This window comes from Amphiura filiformis, chromosome 13, assembly GCF_039555335.1.
Source record: "Amphiura filiformis chromosome 13, Afil_fr2py, whole genome shotgun sequence".
In the NCBI taxonomy this organism is placed as follows: domain Eukaryota; kingdom Metazoa; phylum Echinodermata; class Ophiuroidea; order Amphilepidida; family Amphiuridae; genus Amphiura; species Amphiura filiformis.
In genome coordinates, this window is record NC_092640.1 from 30,666,176 (window position 1) to 30,679,369 (window position 13,194).

Here is a 13,194-nt window from a genome sequence, read left to right on the forward strand (position 1 = left end):
TTAATAAGTCTTTACAGATCTTCGTTTCTTTCTACAGCCGTCTCTGCCTCCCTGATGATGTTTGCAAGGCTGTCCTTCCATCTGGTCATGCCCAAACCAATTGTGACCGTACACCACGAATGAGCCGTAAATGTCCTCAATTGTATTCTGAGTTACAGTGTAAAATGGGCATGAAGGTCGTATTCATAGGTACCTCAATTTGGTGCTACGTGTACCTCATTTAATGAGGACATTTACGGCTCATTCGTGGTGTACGGTCACAATTTAGCTGCCTGCTATCTGCTTGAAGCGTGTGGAGTAGTCTGCGCAGTGCGCATAGAGTTCACCTCAAAAGTGTGGATTCGTTTTTTCCAGTTTCACATTCAGCGTCCGGGTTTCGCACCCATTACAGGAACACCAATGTCACCAGTGCACAAACTTGCCATGAAATAAACCCTTCCTGGTTTTCTTGGAATAATTGTTCTTGTCCCTCCATATGGGCTTCAGCTTTGCAAGTGGTGATGTGGCAATATCAATCCTAATCTTTATTTCTTGCACTGATCTCGTATCTTCTGTGATGGTAGCTCCAAGGTAATTTAAATGAGTAACAGTATCTAGTTTCTCGGTATCAATTGATAGGCCTACATCCAATTCCTTGTTGGTTCCAATTCTCGCGACTTTACTCTTCTCTGCACTGTGTGCAAGAAGTTTTGCACTCTTCTTTAGTCTTGTTGTCTATGTGCTAAGTTCTTCAGCCTGACATTGGTGATGGTTCTTCAACCAATGCTGACTGACCCTTCAACAAAGCCATCCAGTTAATTATAGCCTATTTGATTCATCATTTTGTTATTAGTGAGCAGAGAAAAATATTTTATACTAATTGTGACGTCATTGCTTCCAAGAATTGCAAATATTCTGTTTGTACCATGGCCCTACATGAAGGCGCAAACACAATTGTTTCGCTTTTTTTTTTTTATTAAGGCAATGATAATGAAAATGAAATTTTTGTGACTGAACAAATTCCCCCGTCATTATTGTGCCAACTTTTGGCCTATGTGACATGTACTCTTTGAAACTGCTGGTGTAAATCTGCATTATAATTTAGTTGGACTGAGGAGGACATGTAAACAGTCAAGAGCGTTTATCAACTTATTTGGGTACAGACGCACGTATCATCTCATTTGGGTAAGCGATATTAAATATCTCATTTTATCATCGTTTGTTTGGACATAATTGAAAATTACGTTTGCTATAATCATGCATTCTGTATCAATATTTTGTATTGTATACACTATACATGTTCGGGGGGGGCAACCGTCACTCAGAAGACCCGTTACTCAGTAGGCCCACTATTCAGAAAACCCGTCACCCAGAAGGTCCGCTATTCAGAATTCTGAATTTTCATTTAAGATGACCCGCTAACCAGAAGAACACCCGCTAATAAAAAAAAAAAAAACATGAATTAGAAGGTCCGCTACTCAGAAAATATTAGAATCACACCCTCTATTCAGACAACCCGCCACTCAGAAAACCCAGTTCTCAGGGTTGGGGTTAGGGCTAACTCAGTTCTTTCAAATGATAAAAACAGCCCACTAGTCAGAATTCTGAATAGTCATTCTGAGTAGCTGATCTTCTGGGTAACGGATACAGCCCGCTAGCCAGAAAACCCGCTATAGGCCTAGTCAGAAAAAAATACTGACTAGCTGGCCTTCTGAATAACATGAATAATTTTTTTTTTTATTATTGGTGTCATTAGGCCCAGGCCTATATATTATCGAAGTATATGTTGAAAATTCCTATCAAATCTGAAGCATTCCATGCATATATATTCATTTGTACAAAATTGAATACCGGTATACACTGTTAGAACACTGGGTAAAAAACCAGTTGAGTAAGGTTTTTACCCAACATTGGGTAATTTTTTCCCAACATCGTGTTACCCAATGGTTGGGTAAAACTTTACCCAATATTGAGTCAAAAAACCTTATCCAACCCATGAGGGTTGTTCATATGGTAGGCCTACCCAGCGGTTGTGTAAAATGGTAATTTTCCCCAACTTGAGTAAAATTTTACCCAAGTTGTGTGAAATAATAATTTAACCTAACTGCTAGGTACCATATGAACCCTCATGGGTTAGGTAAGGTGTTTTTTTTACTCAATATTGGGTAAATTACTGAATTACTTATTTAGTATTCTGACAGTGTATAATGAACGTCTGGTATATCGTACGGATCATTGGATCAGTACGACAAAAATATGTTTAGATTTCGTGCTGTTGTTCCTAAAACCATGACCGCGAAATGAGGACAAATGAATACCATGAATACGGACAAAAGTTTGAAGCGTTCTGGAGGTAAATTTTTAAAACTTAATAAACATCAAGTTTGAGAATCAAAACATAATGTTTGATGGGAGATGTTTCAGCAGATTAACTGAAAAAATCTTTCAAACTTTTGTTCTTACTTATGCACCTCCTGTCCCTATTTACACCGTTTTGCGGTACCCATGGTAACTTCCTTGTATTATTTTAAAAGCCTACAAGCCATACGGTAATAAATCATTCCTTTGAATCCCGGCTTTGAATATTAGCAATATGAAATTCAATCAGCTTGCTGTGCTATGTGTTCTATAGACGAATCCAATTTCACGCATTCCTTCATCTCAATGGCAGCCATAGCTGGGTCCCCGTCGGCTCCATCTCACCTAAAATGTGAAATGATGCGGCCTTGGAGGGTATTTTAAACTGCATTCTATCAGCCGTATTACACGTAGACAAAAGATTGGTGACAGTTTACAGCACAAAAGAATGTTCCCGTCGAATTTTAAGCGGCTTTAATCAACACAATTGGGCAGTCACAACACCAGTTTGGTGCTGCGGGGACCCAGTAATGGCCGACCAAATCCTGACCATGACTTGCCTCGCTGGATTCGTCTATAGCCATTGTATTTTCTGTAGATATCTGGTCTGTCAGCCTTGATTCAAGGCTTCTGCCTTCTTCTTCTTATTTCTTCCTTTTATATATATAAATCACTTTCACCCAGGGAAGTGAGAGTAGACTTGCTTGTTGGGCACACCACTCCACGCCATACATAAATTCTCCCAGTCACATTTCCCCAATATGAAATTTAAAAAAGTAAAATTTTAATTTTACTTCTTTTAAAGTTTGGCAGAGGCGGGGTTCGAACTCACGGCGCACCGCTTTGGATACTCTATGAGCCTAGCGCCCAGTGACAAGCAAAAGCAGAAAACGTACCATATTTTGGAATTTTATTTGTTTAAAAACATTAATGTGTATTAATAGCGCTCAATTGTTGTTAACTGCGTGCAGAAATCCGACAATAAACATGATAAATGGGCGTCTATATGGACAATATACATTATATCGATTTTGACACGTGCTCGTGTGTACCATGGTCAGTAAAATACTATAGAGGAACCTACCATTTTTCTTGTATACACGTTCGATGTTTTGATCAATTATATAAAAAATCCACATTAGACCCCAAATGTTTTTTCAGGAAATAAAAGATTAGATTACCATAAAAACGAAACAGTAATCTTTGGCGGGGTCTAATGTAATTTTTACATAGAATTTTCAACGTTTTTTCTATCCTTATTCTTGCTCAATTAAAAAATATTTTGGCGTAGGCCTATATAAATTTGAAATAAAATTCTCTGCCTCATAAACGACATCAAATGTGCCACAATTGGGTATCACGAATCGTTATATATGATGTGCAGTTAATATTCATATTTTCTTTTATACAGAGGATGCTTCAGTTTTGACAGGAAAAATATTTTCTTGGAAACCCTCTCACTCGGTTATTTCAAAAAGGCAACCACGCTTTCCCTAGAATGTGCAATAAATTAGCATTAAAATTTTCTTATTTTAACAGCATTCTAGAAACTCTTGCAGTATGGCGAAATGTGGTGTACTTGTTGGGGTTGAACATAAACCCAATTGACTACAGGGTGTCCAAAAATACCCCCCCCTGCCGTGCGAGATTAAGGTCATAATCTTCCATTAAAGGGTGTATGGATTTCAACTTCAAAAGCCCATTGTTAATATCAGACTTGTTTTAAAGTTTCCTATTTCTGTAAATGAACACCCATTTCGGGTAACAATTACCGAATAGGGTTCAACTTGCTAGACTTGAGTCCAATCCTCGTTTACGGAGTTTAGGGTTAGGGTTTAGGGTTGATTTGGTTGCAAACCAACAGGAGTAACGTTGAGAATGTCTGCATTTACTCTGACTACACATAATACATCTAGCTTATAATATTTCAAAATAATAACATACCGGTAAGATATGAAAGAAGAATTATGTTTCTTAACATTTTCTTGTTCTGCAGATTGACGACAAAAGCGGGAGTGAGGAACTAAAATGGTTCGACAGAGCGTCTTTGTCACGTGTGTTGCTATGCTGGTGGTTTGGGATCACTGTTTGGGAGGAGACATAGACATGGAGGCAACACTGAGGGGTAATCAGACTTAATAAAATTCCTTTAAAAGGGAGAGCTTGGCCATATACCCAAAGTTAATGAAATATATCGCAAAATGAATTAAAGAACATAAATTATACTATATACACTACACATGCTACAGGAACTCACATTGCAGTAGGCCTACTCGGTTTAATCTGTGAAACGATCTGATCCAATCAGACCAAGTCAGCATTGGCCCCAGAATTTTTTTAATGGAAAAAACTTAACTTGGCTTTAAAAAAAATGTTTATTTGCCCTTTCCCGACCGACCGAAAAGCGTTTGTTTCAATTTTTTTTTTAAATATTTTGTTTATGTTTTTTTTAATTTTTTTTAAATGTCACTGGACCTGGATCATTCATGGTTGACTTTAAAAAAAATGTTTGTGTTTTTTATATGCAAAGTGATCATTTGTGTTCATGCCATGGGGTCTACTATATTAATTATTTTAAAATGCATTGAATTTGTATCCATTTTTTTCCAATTTCCGGACAAAAATCAGTTTCTGAAGCCATTTCCGGAAACTGACACCTCTGTTCAAAAAATGAGGTGGCGGAAGCGGGCAATGCCAATCAGCAAATCGACCGATGCCTTCCTATTCTTGATGGATGCCGCAAAGAGGAGGGAGGGGGAAGGCAGAGGGGTACCGCTAATGACATGAAATGGCAAACAAACAATTTTCTTGGCATTACATTATGTTTAAGTGTCATCAATGGGTGGGTGGGTAGGTAGAGTTGTGAGAGCGTGCTTGTGATGCGGTGCTCGTGCGATGTTGTTTGATGATGTTGGTGATATGTTGGCCTAGGCCTGTGCATTTGGGTTTTTTTGATGGGTTCTTTGTCAACTGATAGGCCTACTAATCTTTCCATAATTACTTGTTTTTTTAAACAGGAAACGCGAAAATCGCAGGCTTGGGCGAGAAAGAAATTCAGGTGAGTCAGTCATGACCAAACCGAACTTTATCAATGTTATAAGGTTTAAAAAATTGTTATGTCACAAAGCCCACGCGCCGCGTTTGTTTTTCTTAGCGCGTCCATGTCAGCTGAAACGGCAAATTATTATTTTTTTAAAATTATTATTATTATTTTATTTTTTTGCATAAAATCATGAAATTCTGAGACAAATTTGGCAGAAAATTTATTTGATTCGATAATTGCATTGTTTAGGTTTAAAACAATTGATATGTAAGGAATCGCTCCCGTTTAGGAAGCCAATGAGCGTATAAGGTCTTGATTTAAGGTCAATAATGGGCCTATATCAAAACAAAGGTTTTGCGCGTTTTCCTCTTGAATGCACATGGGGCTGAAATGATACCCCTTTATATCAATCTTTGGGATCTCCTTTAGAATCCATACCATTCTTCTTTTGTGTGTCCTGTGTCAGCTTTATTTGTCTCAATATTTGAGTGCAACCCGATAGGGCATACTCCAACCCGCCTGAAAAAAAAACACACCCTAAAATAATTTCCATTTAATCTTGCTCTTTATTCCAGAATTTGAAAGGTAATATCCGTTCCAAGCGTTCAACTGCCTCGGGAGCGGAACTTTTATATTGCAGGTGGGGCTACTGGGATTTCTTGGTCCGGAGCTATTACTTGCCGGGTTACGGTTGTTACTGTGGATCCAGCTTTCTTGGAGGTGCGTCCGTTTCGGATGGTTATGACACAGTGGATAAAATTGACGAGTAAGTTAGAAGCTTAGTAAAAGAGATATTAGAGATATTGCGATTTTTCAAACGCAGCACGTGGTACGTACGTTTTCGCGTACGTTTTCGCGTACGTTAATCATGTTAATACGGTGTTGAATATGGCTAGTCTCGGTTCCAGACTGGATTGTGCTCATTCGTCACGATGGAAACAAGAAAGTCAGAATAAAGACTATAATATTTGCTCAATATCTAACAGCTTCTAACCTAAGTCGATAGAGGGCACAGTGATTGAAAAATAACAGTGATCTGAGACTCAGCCTAAATTCAAACAGACCGCTTTTGATTTTGATTAACATTTTGACCTACATGCTGATTAAATCTAATTGTTTTTTGTGCTCCCAAAATATTATAGTTGCCCATGATGCAGTCATGTCTACAGTAGAATTCATCTCGACCTTTGCAGGACTTAAACCCCATTAAAAGCTATTAAACCAAGATAACACTCATTGAAACAGCTCAACTGATTAAATCGGATCTTCTCTGGTTGTGCACATGTGTCGGTTTTCAATGTGCGATATCGCAATAAAGCTGGTATTATAGCTTCAGTTGGGTAACCGATTATAAAGGAAACGGAAGGAAACAATGGTATGTGCACCTTTGTTCACGAAATGAGACAATGCCCTGCTTTTTGTTAACCAGCATTCTTGAAAATGAGCAACAGAATGATTGTTGACTTAACACGGTTTGGAAATAATTTCTTCATATTTTTGGTGTTATCTGTCGTTTACATATCCTTCCTAAAACACAAAAGTGCGACCCTCTCCAAACACCTAAATTAGCTAAAAATTTAGGACATGTTACAAAACTATATTTTCTAGAATTTCACAGAATAGTTTAAATGTAGCTTGTACGGTTTTTTTTTTTTGTGGCATCCTTCAGAACGGAGCGGTCCGTTACCAATATAGCTCAATATTTTCGGTCAAATCTCCATTCAATTAACACGGGGAGTTGGCTAGCTATAAGCTAGCTATGCTTTGCCCTCACTCATATTCTACGAAAGTGCGACCCCTTCTGAACATCTAACCTAGCTGTAATTGTAGGTCATGTTAGAGAATTATATTTGCTAGAAGTTTGGAGAATAGTTTAAATATTGGCCGGTTATTTTTCACACAGTGATGTTAACTAGGCAAATGCAATATACTTCTTCATACACTATTTGTAAAGGTCTCGCATCAATGGTGAGAGCACTGTGTATTGTGTGTAGGAAAACGGACAGTAACTGCAGTATGCCCAAAACATATTTTGGTAGATTAAAGATCACTACATACATACATCATGACTTTACTTTCAAAATGAGACTTATTCGTCCTGAAAATTGGGCGCGTTGCATGGACTTAGACATGAGGTAAAATCAGCATATTTCAACGTAGCATCTGCGTTTTTATTCTCCGTTGGAATCCAAAATGGAAATCGCAATGTAATTTTTTAACGCAAAGTATCACACACATTTCAATGGGCAATCTCTGCGTGTGAATATTGCGTTTAAATTTAGTCAATTTTTAACACATCGCTGTACCTTTATTATAATGATTTGTTACAAACAAAAAGGATCATAATAATAATTAGACTTTCCTTCATATGTTCATTATCTTTGACTGTCTTTAATATATTGTGAAATGGACACATTTTGTGAATTTTCAACGATATATCTACGTCGATTTCGCACGTGGAATATCTTCATAAATAGCTAAATACGTGACCTCGCTTCGATACAGGAGAGTGGTTTTGAATAGATCAACGTACGTCCGATGTCTACGTTTGGAAATCGCAATGTCTCTATTGCGAATGATTTACGTGATACGGGAACGGCAACCCATGTTACACTAGTCGCAAATAAGTTAGCATGCCCTCTAGAGGGTTAAATCCATTGTAAATTGGTCAATCGTAGATTCCCGTAAGGCGGTCACGTTGCGGTTGGTTTTAGCAAATAAAGGTTTATTACATAACTTCGCCAGCGTATACTTTAATATATCTAGAAAGTACGAAAAAAATACTCACATTTCCGAACACGTGTGGAATCGTGTATTTGACGTTTGTTTATCCTTCTTGTCCTCACTTTCGTTTTTTATAATCATGTGATATCAATGTTCACCCCATCGTTGACAGGAAAGTGCCAATTATAGGAATGATCTATAGAAAACACAGCGTGATATCATAATAGAGGTTATCCGTGTTCTGTGAGCTGCATATCCTATCAGCGACTGCTATACCTTGTTTAGGACTTTCAAAAGAAGTACCTGCATGTGTAACCAAGACTGTTTCAAAATAGCCCGCCAAAGTCATGCAGGTAACTCCGAGGTCGTGTATTGAATTCCTTTGAATGAGGAATACTACGGGAATCAGCGTCTTTTGTTAGAAGTCACGCATGAGTGAAGTGGATAACCTCTATTAAATTTAATGACGAAATAATTTGTCGACTTTGATTGATAGATGCTGCTTAGAGCACGACATTTGCTGGAACAATGCTGCAGGCAACACTGACTTGGAATACGATTACAACTTGTTTTTCACCGTGTTCACTGTGCCATGCACGGGCAATTACCACAGTTATGAATTCAGTTGGAGCTCATCACAACAAACATGTGTCTGTGATTGTAAGTATTATAATTCCTAAGTTAAATCATGGAAGTAAGAGACATGGAAGCTGGTCGATCCAACACCTATTGAATTATTTACGTAACATTCTATAGAGGGTCCGTATCAAGCTATTGTGATAACAATGTAGTCAGTGTGTCTTTGATGTGGATCATACTTGCCGCCTTTATTGCCAGTTCGTTTTTTTACAGGTTTATTATTAAGAGCAAAAATCGTGTTTTTTCTTGATTATGTATCAAGTATGTTGTTTATATTCGGAAAAATGTGACAGGGATGTTAGATTTGTAATCCATAATTACAGAAATCCAATCAAAATATCGAGTTCAACCCTATACTTACAGATTTTCTTAAATTTGAAAATATTGGAAATCATGCATTTACTTCTAAACCGCTAATTAGCCGTACAATTTGATATGCGCACTTGGCACATGCGTTGCATTATAAAATTAATCCCGCATCTATTTGTGTGCCCGGGGCTGCCCGAAATTGCTGTTGACCAGAATGTTCCAGGGTCGGGTATTATTTTTACATTTTGCGTAAAATAAATTGTATTTCATTTCATTTTCTATTTTAAAACTGCTATCTGAGAGTCTAGCATATATATACATTTAATCGGTAGGTTTTTACATAATTACATACCTTTAATAAAATTGTATAAATTAAACTGATAGCATTATGATCATTACGTAGGGATTTTATCAAATCTGTTTGTGTTCATAAAACTAGTCATGTACTGCGGTAATATAACACAGCCCATTGTAAGGACTTAGTACACGACTTCGTACTGCTATTGATTTTTAACCGGGAACTTTGATTTTAGACATGGTACACGTTGACCATGCGTTGACTCAATTGTTCCCCTTCCACCTGTACTTCTTTTGTTCAGTATCGCGGCAAGTATGATACTACTTTGATGTAGTATTTGACCAGCTTCCATGTCTCTTACTTCCATCATGGTTAAATAAATCCAAGTAAGGTAAATCATCCACAGTAAAGTGCTCAACCAAGAAGGGAGCTGGAATTCCTAAGTTAAAAAGTTAATCTATTAGATTAGATTGATATGAGGGACACATCCAAGTTGAGATTAAAAACTCTTAAGGGATCTGGAATGAGCGTTTTGAGCGTTTCGACAGTATTTTTTGTGGGACATGAGAGCACATCAGACATATCGAATTGCATTCTGAATACCAAGAATGTCTTTCTGATATCAAATAATTTTCCTTTTTTGAAATTCACGATATAATACAAATTTTATGACAAATTATTCAAATATGATATTTTTCACATTTTTTGATATTATAACAGTCCTCGAAGTAAATTTTATAAATCTAATGACATATTCTTAAAGTGTATGTAGCTGGGAGGAAAAAGCCGACGATCAATTGAAAATTTTGACCTTTCATATTGAAGATATGGATTTTCCCCAAAAGACCTATTTTTTGTGTTTTGGGGAAAAAATGTATACCTTCAATACGAAAGGTCAAATCTTTCAATTGATCGTCGGCTTTTCATCCCAACTACATACACTTTAAGTATAAATCATCACATTTATAAAGTTTACTTCGAGTACTGTTAAATATCAAAAATATCAATTTTTAATCATTTGCCATAAAATGTGTATTACATTGCGAATTTCAAAAAATCAAAATTATTTGATATCAGAAGGACATTCTTCGTATTTAGAATGCAATTCGATATGTCTGATGTGCTCCAATGTCCCACAATAAATACTGTCCAAACGTTCATACCCCACCCCTTAATCTAATAGATCAAAATTGAACTAGTGTAAAATAGATTACCATTTTTAATCTTATAGATTAAAATTCAAATCCATAAGATTGACTTTGAAATCTTAGCATGGATTTACCTTGGAATAAAATGGACACTAATCCAAATTCCAAATGAAGATTAAAAGTTCAATCTATAGGCCCTAAATGGATTTAAATTTCAATCTACTGGATTAAGAAATTGCAATCTAATTCAGATTAGCTCAGCTTAATTTTAAAAGGGCATTTCGTGATTACACGCGGTATCTATGCATTGAACCATATCATTCTGATCACTCGCACCTATACGATAAGTATCTTTGAAAAAAGCGGTATTGTATTTAATCTATGATTGCAGACATACACAGGTGATGAGTGCAACCTGCTTGTAGTGCTTATCGGGCTTCAGGAAACCACCGAAAATACAGAAAAAAACTAAATAAAAATGATCAATAGGCCCTATCATCACTTCTCTGAGAAAATGCTAACAATTATAAACTTATAGGCATATATTTACATTTGGGGGGGTCTTTAATACTTTCCAACAAATTATCTCTAGAGACATCCTGACCATGACTTGGCTCGTTGGATTTGTCTATACGTCCTCTTTCTATCCAATTATCAATTCACCTTTTCGGTAAATCCCATAACCCTTTGCGAGTACACCTGAGAACTCGTCATTTGACGTCACACCGATCTGCGCCGATGCGCACATCGTTTATGGAACATCGTTGGTGCGCATTGCTAGTCGGCGTGACGTCAAATGACGAGTTCTCAGGTGTACTCGCAAAGGGTTATGGGATTTACCGAAAAGGTGAATCACTACACCTAAATCTCTTCTCATTTCTATCAGCTGGCCAAGGTGGCTGTGCAAGTGCCCTGTGTGAGTGTGATGTAGCGTTTGCAGACTGCATTGCTGACGAATGGGAAGATAACTTTGATTGGACTACTCCGTCTTGTCCCGGCAACAAGTAGCTGTCCTGATATCCGGATGCGGGTGGCACCGTCCGGAACTGTACGGGCGATAAATATAATAAAGAAATTTCTATATTTTGGGTCACATTCAATAAAATCACCTTCGTGTTCTGTTCTTTTAATAGACTATGCGATTTTTGATAAATAAAAATATGTTATTTAATCATTATGAACGCATTCAGTTGAACTCGGTATTATACTGATATTATTTTATTACTTCAAAATACTAGTAAATGGTTATGAAAAAGTTTATATAATTATATTAGTGACAGTAACAGTAAAGTATATACGTAGGCTTGTTGAATGCTAATATTATAATGGCACTTCAATGCTGAACAGTTCTAATTTTAGAATCTACCAGTTTAATAATCGCGAAAGCCCGAGTTAAAAATCGACTATGCACATTACATTTTTAACAGGACTTTGAACGGGGACTTAGTCCCTAACACACACTGTCAATCATACTTGTTTACCAATCCAATTTAACCGCAAGCACGTACGTACAAGACGCGCCTCATAGTGCACTTATGTCCACGGCAAATTCACTGTGACCTTTCCAGCCATAAACCCGCTTAGTGAAGATTAAACTGAGATATGCAGTACTAAACCATTATAGTAATCGATTGTCCAATGCAAATTTATTAGCACGTGATAATATTAATCCAATGAGCGATCGAAATGTCCGCTACGGTCGACTAATCCAATTGATAATGACGCTATTGACATGTACGGTCGGAGCTCCACTGACTGAGTTTTGGGGGTATTTTCACTGGTTTGCTGTCATTTACTCATCAAGGCGGTCCACCGTTATTATAAGGACTGTGCTAATGATTTAAAGATTGGCATGTGGAGAATAAACCATACTTGATTGACAGAAAGTACTAAATTTGTACATATTACGGTTTCGTGACACGCCTCTTGCAAATATGACCAAGCCAGGGCGGTCCGGTGAAGCAAAATGTGCATTGGAATAACACGTGAGTTTGGTTATAGATGGTATATTTCTTTCTCATAAAAATGTATGCTACCGCGGTATTAAAGCTTGTACCGGGTTGAAAATTCAGATATGTTGAAAAGAATAAGTAATTGAAACATAGAGAAAGTACTAAAATCATAGCTTTTATACTTTTTCATATATGATGCTAACTAGTTCAATTCGAATATCTACAACACAGCGCTACCAGTAGGGTTCAACTGTCTACTGTGAGTGCCCCTGTGTTGTGTGCATACAAATATATACTGCCATGAGAGGTTCTGGTTATAACTATGGGCCGAGGTAAGATCAATAGTACTATTGATCTCAGCGAGGGACCATAGTTTTAACCAGAACCTCGAATGAAGGCAATACTGCCATGAGAGGTTCTGGTTAAAACTAAAATTTTTATAAAAACAGTTACGTGTTTTTTAATCTCAAAATGAGTTTCTGCCGAAGAGATTGGAACCCAAGATGGAAGTATCCGTTTTGCGTTTTGGGAGTATTCGTTTTGGGTTTTGGGAGTCTATTTAAGTTATTGAAATATCAGTTGCTGTTTTTTGTTTTCAAAATTAATTGGGTTTTTTTTTTCAAAATATTTAAGTACTCAATGTGATCTGAGGGAACAAAAATAAATCAAGTTACCCTTTAATAAGGGTCGCTAATTCGTAGCACGTTTTATTTTATGATCAGTTTTATTTGTAAAGTGTCGTAT

General features: G+C 37.0%; 1 protein-coding gene across 1 annotated transcript; it reads left to right on the plus strand.

Annotated features, from left to right (window-relative positions):
• Positions 1-1,028: 1,028 nt before the first annotated feature.
• Positions 1,029-12,113, plus strand: LOC140168232 (uncharacterized). The gene is made up of 6 exons (XM_072191567.1): positions 1,029-1,164; positions 4,334-4,462; positions 5,355-5,395; positions 5,956-6,146; positions 8,601-8,764; positions 11,385-12,113. The coding sequence occupies exons 2-6, from the start codon at positions 4,366-4,368 to the stop codon at positions 11,504-11,506; spliced, it is 615 nt and encodes a 204-aa protein (XP_072047668.1). The 5' UTR covers positions 1,029-1,164; positions 4,334-4,365; the 3' UTR covers positions 11,507-12,113.
• The last annotated feature ends 1,081 nt before the right edge of the window (positions 12,114-13,194 follow it).